Source organism: Lissotriton helveticus, chromosome 1_1 (genome assembly GCF_964261635.1).
Source record: "Lissotriton helveticus chromosome 1_1, aLisHel1.1, whole genome shotgun sequence".
In the NCBI taxonomy this organism is placed as follows: Eukaryota; Metazoa; Chordata; class Amphibia; order Caudata; family Salamandridae; genus Lissotriton; species Lissotriton helveticus.
In genome coordinates this window covers 1,948,359,455-1,948,379,844 of record NC_136057.1, presented here as the reverse complement: position 1 = coordinate 1,948,379,844, position 20,390 = coordinate 1,948,359,455, and the positions used below count along the sequence as shown (strand labels likewise).

Here is a 20,390-nt window from a genome sequence, read left to right as displayed (position 1 = left end):
GGCAAAGGGAGAAATGGATGATAAAGAACCTGCAAGAGTGTGATAAATTAGCTGGGGGTGTCTCATGGTAGGTAAAAGACGAATGAGGTGGAATCAAGAGTAGGCAGCCATGCTATTTGGCAACCCTGAAGTTCAGCAGCACCAGCGGTGGGTGTAGGAGAAAACGTTTTTTGCACCCACACTTATCCTTATATAAACTATATGAGGCTGTGGGTGGTCACTCAGCAGTATCTATCGTGGTTAAATGTGTTTACCATTGGAGTTTCAGTCCTTAGGTCTATTTCACTATACTTATTCTCGCTAAAGGTGGCAATAACAGCTTTCAATGCTCACTATAGGAGGTAGTAAAAGAGTTTACAATTGTATACAGTATGACACAGTAATAAGACTACATATGTTCCATTTGCAGCCGAGTGACACCATTTAAAAGGGCATGAGTTAGAGGAAAGATTATGGAATAAAACGCCTAAAAATGTACAATGTGACTCATAATCCCCTCTGGGTCCCTTCAAACATCTTCAGATGTGTATTTGCACGCAAATTGTTTCCAAGTGTGCAAAGTATTCCTGCACATGCAAAATGTCTCAGTTTGTGCATAGGGTCTCTGCTTGTGCAACGTTGCCAGTGAAGGTGGAAAGTTTGCCACCCATTCTATTATATCCTCCATCTAACTATTTGCACTCTGTTCTCGTCCACCACGTCTCACCCTCCATTAGATTATCTAACTTCGCTTGCTTTTATGCTCCCTTCTAGCTCTCCCTTTCTCATACTTTCTTCCTCTCCCTCAGTTGTCTCCTTGCTACGACTGTATGCCTACGTTGCTAAGACTCGGGTAGTGTTCCTAATGAGCGTAGTGGGTGTTTTTACTCTGTAATGGAAGAAAGAAGTTCAGGGCGTGAGGGGGGTCCAATGTAATAAAAGTGAAATTGAAAGAAATCCATTCATGGCAAATCAAAGTTCATTTTAGATAAGTGTGGCCATGTCACATAAAGCAAGCACTAGGAGCGTTAAGACGGGTGTGTTAAGTAGTTGCAGTACTAGGGTAACACATTAGACAGCAGTAACTGGTCGCTTGTCAGATGAACTTTCAATGTGCTGCTTTTGGCTGGAAATGTAGCAGCATTTTTAACATACCTAAAGAGGATATTGGAACATAACAAAGCAACATAACAACACAATTAAAATGTAACCAGGTGCATCACAACAAATAGTCTAAATAAAGCACAACTACCACTTTACGCAACAAAACCACATTGTACAGCAACACAAAACAGAACATATCACTGCCACAACAAAATACCACACTACAAATCTGCAGAACTCTTCATCCTACTTTACCATATCCCGAATGCCACTTTCATATAACAGTGCTAAAGCATGTTTGAAGCAAGTAATGCTTTAATAGTACCACAAAGGACGTGAAATGGCGCCAGTTAGAAATGTTTTGTGATCCGACCCACGGCGTTTGTTTAATCCTTCAAACACAGACACTGCTGACTAGATTTGGTGGACGAGGGGTCTTTATTCATTGACTAATCGATTGGCCTTGAATAGGCGGAGGGGCGGCACACCGCAGGAATGCGAGGTCCGGCTGCTCTCACCGCCCACTAAGTAAAGTTTGCATGACCTCTGCCCGCGGATGTTGCAACTGAGTTCCCCTGAACTGCAGCACCTGGCACCGCGGATTAAAAGCAATGCCAGGCGGTATTTGAACCCACTTTCGTCAAAGCGCTGAGGAAGCTGGAAGGACCGGGCGAGTCTGATCGGCTGCAGTATGAAGGTGCTGCGGTGCTCCGTCCTGCTGATACTGTGGGCCTGCTGCGGGGCTCAAGGTAAGATGCTGCCGCACTGGGCAGAGTATGGGCGGGAGTGCTGCACACAAGGCCGGGCATCTTCGAACAAAAGCCGAAGCACATCTGTAAAACAGAGTGTAAAGACAGAGCTGGGGATTGGGCAGTCTACTCTAGAAGGCAGGGAGACGGGAGAAGGTGGACCCGCGGGTCTCGTTTCTCGCGGTCTTCGTTCTTTAGCTACAAATAAAGCTGACTTCACTCTGTCCAAACAGAGAGGCGCCCTCTGATCCTCGACAGCCCTGTCTGAATTAAGTCTAAGGATCCTGAAGATATATTTATCATTCTTTATAAGAAACATTGGCAGAGATTTTAGCTTCAAATAAAGAATGGGATTTTGCTACGGGTGCCAAATAAGTACATTGTTTGCTACTTGCGAATTGTAGCGTTGGTCTGAATGTGCGAATTCCAAAACATGCTACGTCTTGAACATGAACAAGTAACGAGGCACGAGATCAGAATCGCGTACTATGTCTGCGAATGGTGAGATTTGCCTGTACTGTACGGAAAGACTAAGGGGAAGATTTACAAGCCCCTTGCCCCACGTTTGCGTCACTTTTAACATGGGAAAAGGGACGCAACAATGTCGCATGGGGCTTGTAAATCTGCCCATAAGTGCGGGCGGCTCGACGTCTTAGCTCGGGTTACTTTAGTAATGACAACAGGGTTGGGTCTACGTTTCTTATAGGTGGGCTTTTGTTCTTAACTCACTTCCTGGACAGAGTTATTTTACTTGAGCTTGGTTTTATAATATTGTTAAAATCTAGATCGTGGCGTAAACATTATCGGCGGAGAAAACTACCTAGGCAGTAATTCTAAAATAATAACACGGTATTGAAAGGACCAACACTAAGAGTGAACAGTTTCCAAATAGTTACACAAGTTTATTACAATCACATAAAATAGCTAAAAATATACATTCCATAAAAAATGAATATACATCAACCGGTTGATGGTAGTTTTCTCCACTGATTTATTCCCTGACCTAGGGGTTGTTTTTCATTTGTTCTCACAGGGAACCCTTGTTGTTTACAAGTAAACATTATCGGCGCCATCTTGTCTCCTTTCGGATCCATGCGTGCGCGTAAGCAGCAGCCATTTTTGAATGCCATGATCCCTCTGCCTACTGCCGATAGCCAGCGCGTCTCACCCCCTCACACCCCGGCTTCGCAAGCACACCCCCCCCCTTCGACAGCCCCCGGTCTCTCCTGCTTGGCCCTAAACGCACCTCCAGCGCGACCCTGCCTCCGAGCCACATCCCGCGCTGAACCCCCCACACCCTTTCATCTCATTCATAAAACAGGCCCTTTGATAACCTCTTCCTCCTCGCCCGATTGTTCGGCCCGACCCCAGGCCATCACTTAGCCCAACAGATGCGGTTTACTGCCTCTACAGTAGGACCTCGCCTCACTTCAAAGGAGCGGGGATTAATCAATGCCCTCACACCCCTAGATCCGATCGATTACCCGCATTTCTGTTCCCAGCGGAATACCCAGCTGCGCGATAGCCATCATGCTGAGATTAGGGGTGGGGACTCCTACTGTAGATATGTGTGGGAGCGGACCTGAACCGGGGATTCCAAAGACGCCTTTCTCCGTACTTCAAAGCATTACTAAGAATGTGTTGCATGTAATAAAGTAATAAACCAGTGTATAAGAGGCCAGGCCTCAGAGATGTTGAGAGAGCACCTCGAGAAGATACCCTGTTGTCTGATTTGACGTGTTCCGTTCCGTCGGAAATAAACTCCTGTTTCCTGCCTTCCAATCTCCAGCGCCTGCCTCTTTATTTGGTAAATCGTGAGTTGGGTGAGAAGCGGCTAACGCCGGGCAAACCTAGAAAGGGGTAAAACGACCTGATCTGCCTGAACCCTTTTTTTTCATCAATTGGCATCCAAAACGTGGGGCCCATCAGCGACACGTGGATCCAGTGGGAGAGGTCCCGACGACGGAGTGAACGACTGCAACGATCGGGAAGAGCTCCTGCCCGATAGACCCTCGTCTGGCAGCCGATCATCCGAACTTCACTGGTTCCGAGCAGACCTCTCTCGAGTGATCTACGGTCCTGACTGGGAACCATCAGGAGTGCCACAGCAATTACGGAGAATAGAGGACGATCGGGCGCTGGAAGCGGAAGACGAGAAACTGTCCATACGGTCCGGGTAAGGTCGTGTAACACGACAAACTAGGAAATATTTGATTGTTTGATTGGAAAATACTAGTATTGCTCTCCGAATTGTTGGTTCTCTTGGAGATTCTCTGTCTGCAAACTGAGAGGGATAAAAGTATTCTCTCTTCCTTTGCAGGCAGTGAAGGGTAGGTAACGCAGGCTTTTGCCCCCGTTGTAATCCGTCGTGCCTATCTTTTCTCCCCCACTGATTGATTGTTTGCCCGAACATTGTTTGTTCGAGGATTGTTTTACTCGAGAATTCCCTGTCTACAAACGGGGAAGGGTAAAAGTATTCTGTCCTCCTTTGCAGATAGTGAAGAATAGGTAACGCAGGCTTTTGCCCCCGTTGTAACCCGTCGTGCCTATTTCTTTCTCGCCACTGATTGTTTGATTGAACGGACATTAATTGTTCGATATTGGTTCTCTCTTTGGGTATTCCCTATTTGCGAATACTGCAGAATAGAAATATTCTGTCCAGTCTTCACAAAGTAGTGAAGGATAGGTAGTGCAGACTTTTGTCCCCGTTGTAACCCGTCATGCCTATCTTCTCCCCATTGGTCAGTAGTTGGTTCAGCCCGGACCGCTTATTAGAGGTGGATCATCCGGCTCCTCTGGAGGGCACCCCTAATAAGGATATGTTTTTAAAATATGGACTAGTCGCCGTAGCTTATAGTAAGTTATGGAATAAATATACTAAAAAGGATCAGGAAAGTCAGTGGCCACTGATAGGATCCTTCGATGACACAAAAATAAACGTGCTGGAAACAGCCCTTTGTAACAATAAAACCACGCCCACTATGCTTGATAGTTTCGGCATGTGGCGCAAAGAAGCAGAACAACGAAAGAAAAGAGAAGAAGCGAGAATAGGAAAAGAGTTACGAAAGGCAGCCCACCTGGCCGCTAAGAAACTAGAAGAAGATATAAAAGAAAGGGAGAAAGCCAGACAAAAACAGGAATCTGAATCGACAGGCCAGTGTCCTGTTAGGAACCCCTCTACGCTCTATCCTGAGCTGACCTCCAAACAACGGGCGAACGATGAGCTGCTGCTAAGTCCTCCGATCATCTATATGCCCCCCCTTGCGCCCCCTCCCAACCCCTAGTACAGCACTTGCCAGCTCCGAGTGCAAATGAGAATAACCTTGAAGCTAGTGCCCCAGCCCTCACTGCCTCCGCTCCGGCAGCATTAGAAATACCATCAGATGAACACAAGACTAGCAAGCAGCCACCGGGTAGACTGAATAGATTGAGCAAAGATGAGCGAGAGGGAATTGACAAGATAGCAAAGGCACTGGTAGAACGGAAGGAGAGCGAAGAATATACGATGGATATGCACAATTCGCATGCCGGTAGCCACAGACGGCATTTCATTTTACGGTTTAGTTACCACACCCTGAACGCATATGAGGATAGGTATCAGAATCGGGGTCCTACTAAACTGACAGCGTTATATAGAAAAGTCAATATTGGGGACGAGGCCGAGCGTGACACGGCGGACCTCTTCATGCAAACGCTTGAGGTTTTCCGCCACCTCACGGAACAAAAACCGGAAGTTAAGATTACAGTTCCCGAAACGACTGGGTCCTCATCAGAAGTAGGCAACACTATGATGCCTATCAGAGAAGCCGCCCCTTACTGGGTTCCCCCACGAGGTCAGGGAACGAACGACGATATCAACCATGCAGATGCAAAGGGGAGGGTTGTGTACAACTGGGCTTATCAACCATGGGACCGGCAAGATATTTTAACTTTTAGGCAAACCCTACCGATTTAAGAAAGAACCCGACCGCATTTTATACCGAACTAGGTACAGCCTTAGGCTCAACCATAATGACTCTAGCGGACATTGACTTGTTTTTCGGGTTATGTCTGCCGGCTGATGTGTGGAAGCAAATCCGAAAAGCCGACCACACAGATCTGTTCGGACATACCTGGAATCAACTCAGTGAACTAGATAGGCAACGGGAGCCCAGAAAGAAACCTGTAAAAGACATACTGGAACTCCCGGAAAAAATAGTTCAGAAGCTCAAGACATTGATCCCAGAGAAGAAGGTAGACTGGTCGGTAGTCACGGCTTGCCGTCAGAAACCCCAGGAAGACGTATCAGAATACTTCTCCCGATTTGAGACGGTGTTCTCCGACTACAGTGGCCAAGACATGACCACTGCAACCGGACAACACCTATTCGTGCAAAACTACGTGAAGGGTCTATCGCAAGAGGTCTCCCAAAAGTTACAGACGAGCGAGAGTAGTTGGGGGGCCTCCAAACCTGCAGCTATCCTTCAGATGGCTCAGTATTACGAACACCAAAAGAACGAGAACGAGAGGGCGACTGAGAAAAAGAAAAAGGACTTGAAAGAGCGAGTGATGATTGCTCAATTACAGGGAGTGACGACAGGAAGGGAACGGTATAGAGGAAACTACCAACCAAATGCACCCCCTAGAGACCGCACACCCACACCCGGCGCTCCACGAACAGACCTCGATGAGAACCAGTGTGCGTTTTGCAAAGGATTTGGTCATTGGAAGTCTCAATGCCCGGTCCTCCTGGAAATGCTTAAAAATAAAGAGACAAGAGACATGGCAAATGGCCCCAAAACTAGAGGGCAGGGACGAGGGCACACCCACGACACCAACAATGACAGACCTGGCAGACCGAACACATTTGACCGCCCCCGACAGAACCAGTGCCAACAGTCTGACTGCGACAACACTCACGACTTTGCATAGGACTGCCAAGGGCAAGGAAGGGATCCAGTCGAGCTCTATGTTGACCAGCAAGGTCCTTACGTCACCGCTAAGGTCCTAGGTACGAAGTCTCCATTTCTGGTAGACACTGGCGCGACACGTAGTGCGTTATCTAAACGACTGATTCCAAGGGCACCCTTCTCTGGCTCACACATAACATCAATAGGCTTTGATGGAACGCCCTCCACTAACCCTTTATCCGCACCGGTTTCCTTCGACTTGGACAGTAACCCCACTGACACGACGTTTCTGCTTTCCTCCAACACCCCCGATGCCATTATGGGACTTGATTTACTAAAGCATTTCCGAGCTACTATCAGGTGTTCACAGGACGGGGTTCGGGTCATCCTGTACGATAACCCGACCCTGCTCAGACATCATCATGCACTACACATGTCTTCCATCTCAGACGCTGACGCATCCTTACTTGACTCTCTACCTCTGTATCTGTGGGCTAAAACGGACGCTGATGTAGGACGAATGATGATCGACCCTGTGCGCATAACTGTTCGCCAAGATGCGATACTCCCAAAACTCCCACAATATCGGATATCGCCCGAAGGTGAGAAGGCATTGGTAATGATTATTCAGTCCCTGGTAGAGGCAGGAGTGGTAGAGGAAGTAGTCAGCAATATTTGCAACAGCCCCATCCTACCCATTGTGAAGAAGCAGGGCGAGGGAGATGAGAAAGCGTACCGCTTCATCATCGACCTTCGAGAGGTCAACAAGGTAGTTGTACCCCAGTACCCTGTAGTCTCAGATATCGCCACCATTCTGACCCCGATTCCTTCCACAGCCACCTCCTTCACTGTAATTGACCTCAAAAACGCTTTCTTCTCCATCCCCATCCACCCGGACAGCCACTACCTTTTCGGCTTCACGTTAAAATCCCGCTCATATAGATTTTGTAGAGCTCCCCAAGGCTACACAGAAAGTCCCAGCATCTATAGCCAGGCCCTCAAGAGACAGCTGGACGCCGTTCAGCTACCGGAGGGAGTGGTGTTGATACAGTACGTCGATGACATCCTTTTGGCGGCCGACACCACTCCACTTGCAGTCACAGCCACCCTCCAACTCCTGCACTTCCTCGCGGAAAATGGCCACAAGGTCTCCAAAAAGAAGTTGCAATTCTGCCAACCCCAGGTCACCTACCTAGGCCACCTCTTGTCCAAAGACGGGAGAAAGCTTACACCCGATCGGATTCAGGCCATTCTGGAAACCCCCGTCCCAAAGACCCAGAAACAAGTCCGCTCCCTGGTAGGCCTCACCTCCTTCTGCCGGCAGTGGTTGCCAAATTTCAGCCTCATTGTGAAGCCGCTACTTTCCCTACTAGCCAAAGATGTCCCCTTCCCACTCCCTTGGACCCCCGAATGCCAATCGTCCTTCAAAGAACTTCGAGACGCCCTTTGTTCTGCACCGGTCCTAGGAACCCCCGATTACACAAAGCCCTTCTCTCTCTACACTCACGAAAGGGAGGGGTGCGCTTTGTCTGTCCTGACTCAAACCATTGGCCCCAAGCAACGACCATGTGCCTATTTCTCTGCCACCCTTGACCCCGTAGCGAGAGCCTTGCCTGCCTGCCTTCGAGCCGTAGCTGCCGCTGCTGTCTCTATCCGACAAAGTGAGGGGATCGTACTCTCGAATTCCCTCACGGTATTAGTGCCCCATGCTGTTGACACCCTCTTGAACCAGACTAAGACGCAACACCTGACCAGCGCACGACTGACCGGGTACGAACTAACCCTGCTTGCGTCCCACATCACGCTGAGAAGATGCACCACACTGAACCCAGCCACCTTGTTGCCCCTGCCCGAAAACGACCCGAACGTCCCCCCTATACATGACTGTGTGACCCTCACAGACGAACAGACTAGGAGTAGAGTTGACCTCCGAGACACCGCCTTCACGGACCCTGACGGAGAGCTATGGGTAGACGGTTCTTGCATAAAACTCCCCGACGGCACCACCTCAGCTGCCTATGCAGTTACCACAGCCCAAACCGTAGTTGAAACTGCCAGCATCGCGCAGCGATCCGCACAGGCGGCAGAGCTGATTGCCCTCACACGAGCATGTATTATAGCGACAGGGACTACTGCAAACATTTACACGGACAGCCAGTACGCCTTCGGAGTGGTTCACCATTTTGGACTCTTATGGAGGGAGAGGGGATTCCTGACGTCCCACGGCACGCCCATCCTCCACGGAGATTTAGTCTCCGCCCTGATTGAAGCAGTTCTCCTTCCCAAACGATTAGCGGTAATCAAATGTCAGGCACACAAGAAGGTGACAGACTTAGTCGGACAGGGAAACGCGCTGGCCGACATCACTGCCCGAACCACAGCTGAGAATAGGACAACGACACGTATGTATGTGACCAGGTCACAAGCAGAAAAATGGACTGACGTTAGGGAAACGATTAGGGACATCCAGATGGCCAGCTCACCACACGAATTGACTGAATGGGCACGGGTGGGATTGAAAGACGAGGAAGGCTGCTGGCGGACAAAGGACACCAACAAATGGTTGCTACCCAATTCATACTTGATCCCCATACTGACTATGGCACACTCCCCCGCACACATAGGATCTGCCCCCATGATCGAACTCATCTCCAGGGTTTGGCACAACGACAAGATTCCCGACTCAGCCAGACGCCTGGTCCAGCAATGCCTTATCTGTTTGCAACACAACCCTGGGAAAGGAACTGTGGTACCCCGGGGAGGGTTTGGGGTCCCCGACCATCTTTTTGAGGTCCTCCAGATGGACTACATCCAACTGGAAAGATGCCAAAGCCTGAAGTATGTATTAGTCATTGTGTGTGCTTTCAGCAAATGGGTAGAAGCCTATCCAACCCGTGATAACACTGCCATGACCACTGCCAAGGTACTGCTGAAAGAGTTTTTCCCTCGCTACGGTCTTTGTCGAATTCTATGGAGCGACAACGGCCCCCACTTCATAGCTGAAGTTATTCAACTAATCTTGAAAGGGTTGGGTGTAAAACAGAGGTTTCATGCAGTTTTTCACCCCCAATCTGCTGGCTTAGTTGAGCGACACAACGCCACACTGAAACTAAAACTGTCAAAGATAGTGGCCACCACAGGACTTAAATGGCCAGATGCCCTCCCACTGGCGTTGCTATCGATGCGCTCCACTCCCACTAAGCACCATTTGACCCCCTACGAGGTTGTATTTGGGCGACCGATGAACCTCTGGACTGCCCCTAAACCGACCTCCATTCACGACGTCCCGGACGTCCTACTGTCTGATTACTTGTGCAAATTGACTAAAACATTGTCTATCATTCATCAGCAGGTGCAGCAGGCCATCCCCGATGCTTCCAGGGGTCCGGGTCACGATATCCAACCGGGAGATTATGTGCTGATCCGGAATTTCCAACGGACAAAGAGTCTGGAACCCCGGTGGACGGGCCCCTGGCAAGTACTGATTACCACCCGAACGGCTCTTCGAGTGGAGGGGAAGCGACACTGGCTGCACGCACACCACTGTAAGAAGGTCTCCTCGACCCTGACCACAACAGAAAGCGTCAGCACCCAAGAAGAACTGCTGAACAAAGACCGGCCATCATTGAACTGCTATCCTGATATCGAGGCACTCGAACTTGCAAAATTCTCTGATCCCACTGTACCATCCAGGGAAGGGTATTTCCTGCGTCGAAAGGAGGGAGCTTCGGCTAAGTAGACCACAGACTAAGTTGAATCTCAGAACGGTAGCCTAAACACAACCAAGGGTTACCCGAAGAGAGGCTAAACGAGTGTTAGCGGTTCTGCCCACTACCGAGCACCTTGAAGATGATGGAAGCGCCAGATAAGAAGACGACGGAATCAACAGGAAATACCCGTTATCGAAATCCAAAGACTGACAGTATACACAAATCGAAGACAATTGTTCTTTTCATTGTCCTCCTCTTTTGCCTCCTCCTCATGACTTCCTTCTGGATCATGGAAGAGAGCGCACCCGCTCACCAGATATTGCTGACCACTGCACAGCCAACTACTACGAAGGAACATCACCTGATCTCCCTTTCGCCTCAGCTCCGAGAAAGGCGTAAGGAGTTCTGGAACAATTCCTTCGTGCAACTGTTGCACCAACACAACCTTGCCGCCAACGCCACAAACTGCTGGATCTGCGGGTTGCTCCCGCATGCCACCGGACACTCCATCCCTTTCATCCCTTCCCCTTTCTCAGTTCACGGTTCTTGCCTTGCCTGGTTGACCCTCTTGCAAGAGAGCTACAGGGACAACGCCACTTCTGGTCAAACAGTGTCGCACTTCTACCACGGGTTCTGGCTGAACAAAACCGGAAGGACCTCTGCTCCCTTTTGTCCTTTGACCTCTGGCTCCTCCTTCCAGATGGACATCCCTGCCAAGGAGCGAGTCGAAATGCAGGTGTTCCATAATCCAGCCAGACCCACCTTCTCCTACTTACGGAAACGAACTGCTGCCACTCTGACGGTGGCTCTGTCTGTTATCAATGTCACGGGCCTCGTGTGCCTCGAAGGCTTGGGAACACAGCCGGTGGGTCACAGTTCCTGCCACATCACCAGAACATTGGACGCCATCGATCCCCCCTCCTTTGTTGCTTCTCCGAATATGTACTTTGTTTGCGGCACCAAAGCTTACACTTGGCTTCCAAAAAGTTGGGGGGGGTACCTGCTACGTCGCCTTCGTTCTCCCTCCAACGTACGTGGCCCCAGCAAACCACCACAGACAGAAGCGCGCAAAAGACATTGAACAAGCCGACTCCACTGGAGCACAGTTCCTGGATGCAGTGAAGGGACTGGTTCCTCTGTGGGGCCCAATGGCAAACAGCCGCGCCATCCGCCACCTGACCCAGGCAGTAGAAACAACCATGAACATCACGGCTGGCATCCTCACTAACAATACAGCCGAACTTCAGGCAGTCCGCCTGGTGGCTCTTCAGAACCGCCTTGTTCTAGATGTGGTTCTAGCTGACCGAGGAGGAGCATGCCGCATCATTGGGTCCAGCTGTTGCACCTACGTGCCAGATAACTCGCCCTCAGTCTACAAAGCAATCGAACACCTCCACAGACTTTCCTCAGAGGTTCACCAGGAACAGGAAGGATGGTCGCTTGGAAGCTGGTTTTGGGGCACTTTGAAGGACTGGGGATGGAGGTTATTCACATTTATATTGATACCGGTCGTGATACTGTGTGGGTGTTGCCTAGGTATTCAATGTTTGCCACCTCTGTGTTCGCTCATTGCTAACTGCATGTGCCCTAAGACTTCGGACTTCAAAACTGAACACATGAAAGCATTGTATGACCTCGAAATAAGAAATATAATGGGGATTGACGTAAATTGACAAGCTGGCTAGATATGTTGAAAAGGGAGGACTGTTAAAATGTAGATCGTGGCGTAAACATTATCGGCGCCATCTTGTTTCCTTTCGGATCCATGCGTGCGCGTAAGCAGCAGCCATTTTTGAATGCCATGATCCCTCTGCCTACTGCCGATAGCCAGCGCGTCTCACCCCCTCACACCCCGGCTTCGCAAGCACACACCCCCCCCTTCGACAGCCCCCGGTCTCTCCTGCTTGGCCCTAATCGCACCTCCAGCGCAACCCTGCCTCCGAGCCACATCCCGCGCTGAACCCCCCACACCCTTTCATCTCATTCATAAAACAGGCCCTTTGATAACCTCTTCCTCCTTGCCCGATTGTTCGGCCCGACCCCAGGCCATCACTTAGCCCAACAGATGCGGTTTACTGCCTCTACAGTAGGACCTCGCCTCACTTCAAAGGAGCGGGAATTAATCAATGCCCTCACACCCCTAGATCCGATCGATTACCCGCATTTCTGTTCCCAGCGGAATACCCAGCTGCGCGATAGCCATCATTTTTTTTTTTTTTTTTTTAAGACCAATGGTCCCAAACTTTATTTAAATTCACAGATAAGCCAATAGGTGTACATACAGTGTCAGAACAACGTGTTATTGCCACAAACAGTACCTAGCAGATTGTACACGTCAACACAGCAGTTATACATGAGTGAAAATAAACAGTTGCTGGTAGAAATGCATTGGTACATAAGTGACTGTGCCAGGGAGTGACTCATGGTGCAGTGCCCGCAGTTCGCAGCACTGCAGAAAGGGCCTAGCGCGTTCAAAAAAGAAAAGTCCACAGTTAGTGCATGAAATTGAGTTCCCTGTACAATGCAGCAGAGGATAGAGGCAACAGTGGAGGTGTGGTCGGGCATGATTAGGGGTACAGTATAATCGGCCTCTGTGGCAACCAAAGAGTGAACTGGGAAGTCTAATACTGGGGGGAGGGAAAAACATTCCAAAAACCTGTTGGACTAGCATTCGTGTGTGTGGTAGCGTACCCAGGATCCTAGCTGTGTGTGGTGCATCCGATATGGGCCATGCAGGGGCGGGAACAAGTGAGGAGGCGGCGTCGCCGCGGCTGCGAGGCAAAAAAGGGGGGGGGGGCACAGGCGGCAGGAGGGCAAATGTGGCAGGGGATGTCTCCGCCACACACGGTCTCGGTCACCGGGGGGGGGAAGGGGGCGCGCGGAGCGGGGGGAAAGACAAAGGGGAGGAGGGGGAGAAGGAAAGGGGCGGTGGAGCCCGTGTTAGGTGCGGACAGCAGTCGAGGGAGCCCTCCCTATGTCGCAGCGGGACGGCACTCTATTTCGGCTTGTGTGCATGCGTGGTGATACGCAAGCAGGGCAACGTCCCAGTCCTGGGCAATCGGGTATTTCCGGAGTCCAGCGGTTTCCTCCCTGTGAAGTGACACACTCTCCGCACAGGCCCAGTTGGCAAAAGAGCGGCGCCAGTCCGCAGGGCGCGGTGGGTCGGCGCTTTTCCAGCGTCGTGTGATAAGACGCTTGGCCGTGATAAGGCCTAGATCCCAAAAGCGCGCCCGCATCTTGGTCTGTTTGGTCCTCTTGTAGAGTCCCAAGAGGCACACTTCCCAAGTCTTGGGAAGAGTTTCGCCCGTGGCCGCCGTCAGCATGTCCGCGACTGCAGACCAGTACGAGGTAAGATGAGCGCAGCTCCAGAGTGCATGCAGGAGGTCCGAGTCTTGGAGGCCGCATCTGGGACACGCCGAGGAAGTGAGTCCGAAGTAACGATTCAGTTTGTCTGGAGATAGATATGCCCGGTGGACGATGTAATACTGTATAATCTTGAATCGTGCATTGCGGGGGACGACCCTGGCGCCCGCTAGAATAGCATTCCACTGGTTGTCTGTCCAGTCCGTGCCACGGTCGGCCATCCACTTGTCCCTCAATCTCCGAGAGGAAAATTGCGTGTGGCTGTGTAAGGCTTGCGCAAGCCAATGTACAAGGTGTGAACCATCTCCCATCACGTGCAGGTATTGGATGAGTAGGTGTGTGGACGGCTCGTGACTGAGGTCACCCCACGCTTCTGCCAACTCATGTAGGAGTCTGGCGTGTGTCAGAAATTGACCCACCGGCAGCTCTGTGTCCGTGGCCAAGGTCTCCAAGGGTAACAGCTCCCCGTCGCTATACAGGCCGCCCAGGTCGTCCAAGTCCACCGCAGTCCAGCTGCGTAGTTCGGCCGAGGACAGCGTGCCTGCACCCAGGTGTGTCCCCAGTAGAGGCAGGTTCGGGGCATAGGGCACTATTTGTTTGGTGAGCCGGAGGCTCCGCACGAGGCACTGCTTCGCCACTGCTACAAGGACCTGCGTGGGGGGGCGGCCCCGCGCCAACGGGTGGAAGAGGGCAAGCGCCTGTACGGGAGATAGGATGGTATCAGCCGTGGCTGTGTCCACTAAGTTCTTACCGCTCAGCCAGTAGGCAACCCACTGCAGCTGTGCTGCCAAGTAATAGAGTTCCTGATTGGGAACCGCTAGGCCTCCAGCGTCTATGGGTGCAAACAGAGTCTTCAGTGCTACCCGGGGCCTCCCCTTATTCCAGATGAGGCGTCTGGTGAGGGAGTCCAGTTCTCTAAAGATGCGCGCAGGCACATACACTGGTAGATTGGTGTAGTAATAGAGAAGCCGGGGAAGCATTATCATCTTGGTCAGCGCCACTCTGGCGGGCACATTGAGCGGGAGGGAATTCCAGAATGTGACCTGGGCCGTAAGCGAGGAAATGGCTCTTATCAGATTCCCCTCCAGGAGGTCTACGGGGTCTCGATATATGAATATCCCAAGGTACCGAAATACCGTCGGGTGCCATCGGAGCGTCTCCCCCATCATGCGTACATCACACTGCGGCATCTCGCTATCGAACGCATAGGTCCCTGATTTGGCCCAGTTGACACGGAGCCCCGACATGTCGCCAAATATCCGAAATATGTCCGTGATCGCCGCTGGTATTTGCGTGAGATCTCTGACATATAGCAACAAATCGTCGGCATATAGAGACACCGAGTGGGTGCCATCCGCCAGCGGTATGCCCCAGGCGTCTCCGGAGTTGCGGAGCATCTCGGCCAGTGGCTCCATCGCTAAGGCGAATAATATGGGGGAGAGGGGGCAGCCCTGCCTGGTACCTCTCCCGATGCGGATCCTGTCCGAGAACAACCGTCCAGTTCGGACCCGGACCTCCGGGGCCTGGTAGAGGAGTCCCACCATCTGTACGTAAGCGTCCCCCAGTTCGTATTTCTCGAGGACTCGGAGGAGGTATGGCCACTCCACCGAGTCGAACGCCTTTTCCAAATCAAGTACGATGCATCCCGAGCGTGGCCAGGCTAGGGTCGCATAACGTTGGATTCTGAAAAAACGGCGTAAATTGTAGGACGTGCTCCGTGTGGGTACGAAGCCATTCTGGTCAGAATGTACCAGGGTGGGGACCAGTGGCGCTAGTCTCCGGGCCAGGGCCGCTGCAAGAATTTTGTAATCGGTATTGAGGAGCGCTAACGGCCTATAGGAGCCGAGGTCGCTCGCTTCTCTACCCGGTTTCAGCAGGGAGACCACGTTAGCCTCGTTCAGGGACGCCGGGAGTTCAGCGTCTTCCAGTGCTGCCCCATACATTTTCAGCAGTTCCGGTATTAATACCAGGGAGTAGGCCTTGTAAAACTCCGCCGGGAGCCCGTCAGGGCCCGGCGCTTTGCAATTGGAGAGGGAGAAAATCACCTCACGTAACTCCTCACCAGTAAGCGCGGCTCCTAGTTCGGCCTGTTGGGCAGCGGTAGCAGTCGGGAGCTGTAAAGGCACCAGATAGTCTGTGATCTCCACCACCGTGGCCCGTAGCCGCGAGCTGTACAGGGATTTGTAATGCGACGTGAACGCATCATGGATCTGTTGCTGGGTATAGACCTCAACGCCCTGGGGTGTACGGATGGATAGGATCGATGCAGAGTGCGTGTCCTGCCGTACCAACCATGACAGTAGCCTGCCAGGTTTGTCGCCTGTATTGTGGGTGCGTGCGGAATGTGCTGCGAAGTTGATATTCTTTAGGCGCTCCAGTAAAGCAGCGTGGTCCGCTCTGGCCGAGATGAGTTGGGCATCGTCTCCCCCCGCTGTTTCCCGTTCTTTATCCAACAGAGCCTCTTCCGCCTGCAGCAGATCTTTCTCCACTTGCCTACGCAAGCTTGCTTGGACACCGAGGCAGCTACCCCGGGTCACCGCTTTAAAGGCGTCCCACTCGGTTCTCGGGGAGGGGGTCGAGCCAATATTGTCCTCGAAGTACTGTAAGATCTTCCCGGAGATTTCCTCTCGGAATGGAGTGTCAAGTAGGAGATCCGGTTGCAGGCGCCACGTTGGCACGGGCGGGCGTGGGCGCTTCCATCCATATACCAGCGTGTGCGGGTTATGGTCTGAATGTGTCCGGCCTAGGTAGTCAGTGTCAGACACAGAGGGGAGCAGGTCACGGGACAGCATGAATCTGTCCAACCTGACATGTAGGGAATGGGCTCCCGAGTAGTAGGAGTATACCCGGGCGGTGGGGTTCCTGACGCGCCATGCGTCCTGTAAGTTCCATTGCGTCGCCCAGTCAAGGAGGGCCCTGGATGTCGCCTGTACCGGGGCGAACGCTACCGGGAGGGACGAGCGATCAAGGAAAGCGTCTAGCACGCAGTTGTAATCCCCGCCCATCATCAAGGGTACGCCCGGCCATGACGCCATCGTTGCCGACAGTCGTGTGAAAAATGTCCCCTGTTCCACATTAGGAGCGTAGATGGAGGCTATGACTACCTGCTGCCCGTCAAGTCTGCCCTGTATGAAGACGTAGCGTCCCTCAGTGTCAATATTGCTGTGTGTTAATGCAAATGGAACCCCGGGCCGGACCCAGATCAAGGTCCCTCTCGCAAATGCCGAGAAGGTTGTGGCAAATATCTGACCCCTCCACTTACGGCGAAGTGTGGCTACCTCAGTGGCAACTAGGTGTGTCTCTTGGAGCAGTGCAATCTGGATCTGGTGCCTTTTAAGGTAGGAATATACCTGGTATCTGCGTGAAGGTGTGTGCATGCCCCGGACATTCCAGGTACAAAATTTAAACGTAGCCATCACAGTGCTGATCATGGTCAAGCGCCCATCTCCCCCCCCCCCCCGGTCCCCACCCGCCCCACCCGCACCCGCGTAGCAGCAGCAATCAATGAGCAGTTGCACCCCACAGCCCCGCCCCGGAACCCAAGGATGCACGCAATAGCAGGACAGTACCAACACTAGTCTCAGAAGGCATAACATGAACATAAACATAATACCAAAAGGGCAACAACAAAAACAAGTCGCCGCCCAGACGCTCTATCGAGCTCAATCAATCCGTAAGGTCAATGGGGGGATGACTAAATACAGCACTTGAGTTAAACAAGGTAGTTCGTTACGTCCGAAGAGCCGCAGCGGCTCCCCTGCCACAGGCAGTGGGCCAAAAGAACGCCAGGAATCAGTGATAGTGTCCGTGGCCAGGACCGATTCCCAGTGTCACCTGACCTGGACATTCGATCCCAAGGCAGGAGCGCTTCTGTCGTCCCCCGGGGGGAGGGGCACTCACCTCTAGGGGTCCGTCCACCCCCTTAAAGTCATGGTCCCGGTGGCACTCTGGCAGGATAACCCCGGCTCCCCTCCCGGCGCCACGGCAGCTCCGCGGCAGTCCGGTGAACGGGGGGGGGGAGGGGGTGGTGTTTGGTAGCAAAGTACAGGCCCCACAGGAGACAGTGACCATGGTTGCCAGGGCCTCCAGGAGTGTCAATGTGGGCCCTTGATTGATCCATCCCTGAGGGTGTGCCGACTGTTCCAATACGAAAGACACGTCGGTCCAGTCAGGGCTGGACGGGGGAGGATTGTTCATGATATCAAGTCCGATGTTTGGGGTGTGACGTCAGGTAGGCCCTCCGGATTTGAGCCATCTGGTAGACCGAACAAGTAGTCGTCGTCTTCGCTCCCGCGTGAGCGTGGGCTAGTGTTGGAAAGCAGGATAGGTGATTGTGACCCGCTAATCTCAGCAGTTATGCGGACGGCTTCCTGTTGTTCAATTTGGATTTGCTCCGGGGTCGGACCGATCTCCACCGCCATGGTCGGTGACTCGGCCCTCGAGGTGTGTCGTTGTCTCCGTCTGCGTGCGCCTCGATTCCGGCGTTGTTCCCTCGGCACAGGCCCAGGGTTCGTGTCTACCCCCGAATCCAACCACGCCATGGCCGCCTCTGGGGTGTCAAAAAAGTGGGTCCTGTCCTGCGCCACCACTCTGAGGCGTGCTGGAAACAACAGTGAATATTTGAGAGTCAATCGTCTAAGCCGTTGCTTCACCACGTGGAAGGATTGGCGCCGTCTCTGAACTTGGATGGTGTAATCGGGGAAGAACATCACCTTGGCATTGTCCACTTGAATATCCGACAATTTCCGCGTTTCGCAGAGGATGGCATCTCGGTCGCGGTAGTTCAGCACTCGCATGAGCATCGGCCTCGGGTTGGAGCCCTCCGGGGGAGGGCGAGAAGGAACTCTATGCGCCCGTTCTACCACAAAGTGTGGCGACAGCGTGCCGTCTGGTAGTAGTTCCCTGAGCCAGGCCTCCATATGCTCCGCTGTCTCCCTCCGTTCCCATCGTTCCGGCAGGCCCACTATGCGCACGTTGTTCCTTCTGGCCCATCCTTCCGCGTCCTCTGCTCTATCCTCAAGGAACTCCACCCGGTTGAGCAGGTCCTGGACGTGTTTGTCCGTCTGCACCAGTTTAGGTGTGGCCTCTGCCATCGCGTGCTCCAGGGTCGTGGTGCGGTCGGCCAGTTTCTTGTGGTCGGTCCGGAGGAGTGTCAGGTCTACGGCCACTTTGTCGATTCTGTTCTCCAGCGACGTACGGGTCAGCTGCATGGATTCCTCCAGGCGTTCCATGGCTGCCAGCATAGTGTCTAGTTTGGATGTAGTCTGGTCCGTCTCCATATGTTTCACCATTTTTCCCTTGTTTAATGACCCTCCTGTGCCAGTCTTTGCCCTGGTCCCCCCGGACATGTGGGAAGCCTTTGCGGTCTGTCAAGCGGGTGGGTACGTCTTCGTAATGCGTGATGGAGGGACCGGTGCGCGTTAGTCTCCCGGTCAGGGCCTTCGTCGCATTCGTGGTGAATGGCGTGTGGCCGTAGGTGGGAGGAGGAGGACCGCCTCACCGCAGGGCCTCAGGAGTTCGTGTTACACAGCCGACTGAGGAGGACGAAATGACCGTGTGGCTACTGTTAGAAGAACTCTCAGGCGTGGCGGTCAGTGCCGTGCTGAACCTGACTGTTGGTGGCCTCTTGTCTGCGCCTCGTGGCGGCTCGATAGGTCGGAACGACAGGCCTCTCTCAGTGAGTCCGTCTACTGGGCCCGGGAAAAAATGCACTCCGTCGGTCGATGTCAGGCGCTACCTAGAGCCACATGGGGATCCACGATGTCTGGCCCACACTCGGCAGAGGTGAGGGGGGTGCAAGTCGGAAAATCTGCGCTTCTGCACCTGGCCGGGAGATTCTCTCAGCGTTGGGTCGACTGCCTGCGAGGGCCGACGCGTTGCAGCCTCATCGCGCACGTGGTGTAGTCCCGGTTCCTCCGTGTTAGATGGGTCCGGTGGTGCTCCGCGACTCCTTCCGTGCGGCGGGCATGTGCAGGGGCCCGGGAGAGAAGGCCGTGTTATCACCGGCGGCAGTCTGCCGGGGCCAGGGGTGACAGTGTCTATGTGGGTTTCGTGGCGGCCCAGCTCGGCGGTCCACCGGCGTCCGTCCAGCCGGGATGCGCGGTTCAGCGCCGGCGAGGCGTCGATTCAGTCCGCCACGGGCCGTCGCAGTGCAGGGGTTCGTAGCGCCTGGGGTCCTCGTGCGGGCAGGGCGCTGGAGGTGCACGGCAGCGCGTCGCAGGTCCTGTTCCTGGGCTGGGCCTATGGTTGGGCGTCAGGTAGGCCAGGGGGCGTCCAGGGGGCTGCGCCGGGTAGCATAGGCTCTGGGCCGGAGGGGCCCTGGGTCGTCGTCGCCAATGCGGGTCTCTAGGTAGTATCGTGCACTCACCCCCTGGCTGTCATGGAGCTCGGCATGGTGGTCCCAGCAGCGGTAGGCAAGGCGGGTCGATCTCGTGGTCTTCGTGAGCCCAGGCTGCGGACCTCCCACTGGTGTTCGAGGTCCCCGCAGTGTATCGCCGTTGTCGAGGATCCAAGGTATGGGACGCAGTCCCGACCCTGCGCCGGACCGCGCGCTGCAGGCCACTCGTTTCGCGGCCTACTCCGCAAGGTCGGATCCC

General features: G+C 53.2%; 1 protein-coding gene across 4 annotated transcripts in view; it reads left to right on the top strand.

Moving 5' to 3' along the window:
* Positions 1 to 1,662: 1,662 nt before the first annotated feature.
* LOC144755198 (coagulation factor XIII B chain-like) overlaps positions 1,663 to 20,390 on the top strand; it is a 603,405-nt gene continuing 584,677 nt past the window's right edge. For 2 of the 4 annotated variants that reach the window (XM_078643888.1, XM_078643878.1), the window contains exon 1: positions 1,667 to 1,832. In XM_078643888.1, coding sequence (XP_078500014.1) covers positions 1,775 to 1,832 — 58 coding nt within the window. In that variant the 5' untranslated portion in view covers positions 1,667 to 1,774. Of the gene's footprint in view, positions 1,833 to 20,390 lie in introns of all 4 variants that reach the window. The other 2 variants (XM_078643896.1, XM_078643904.1) reach the window with 2 other exon arrangements.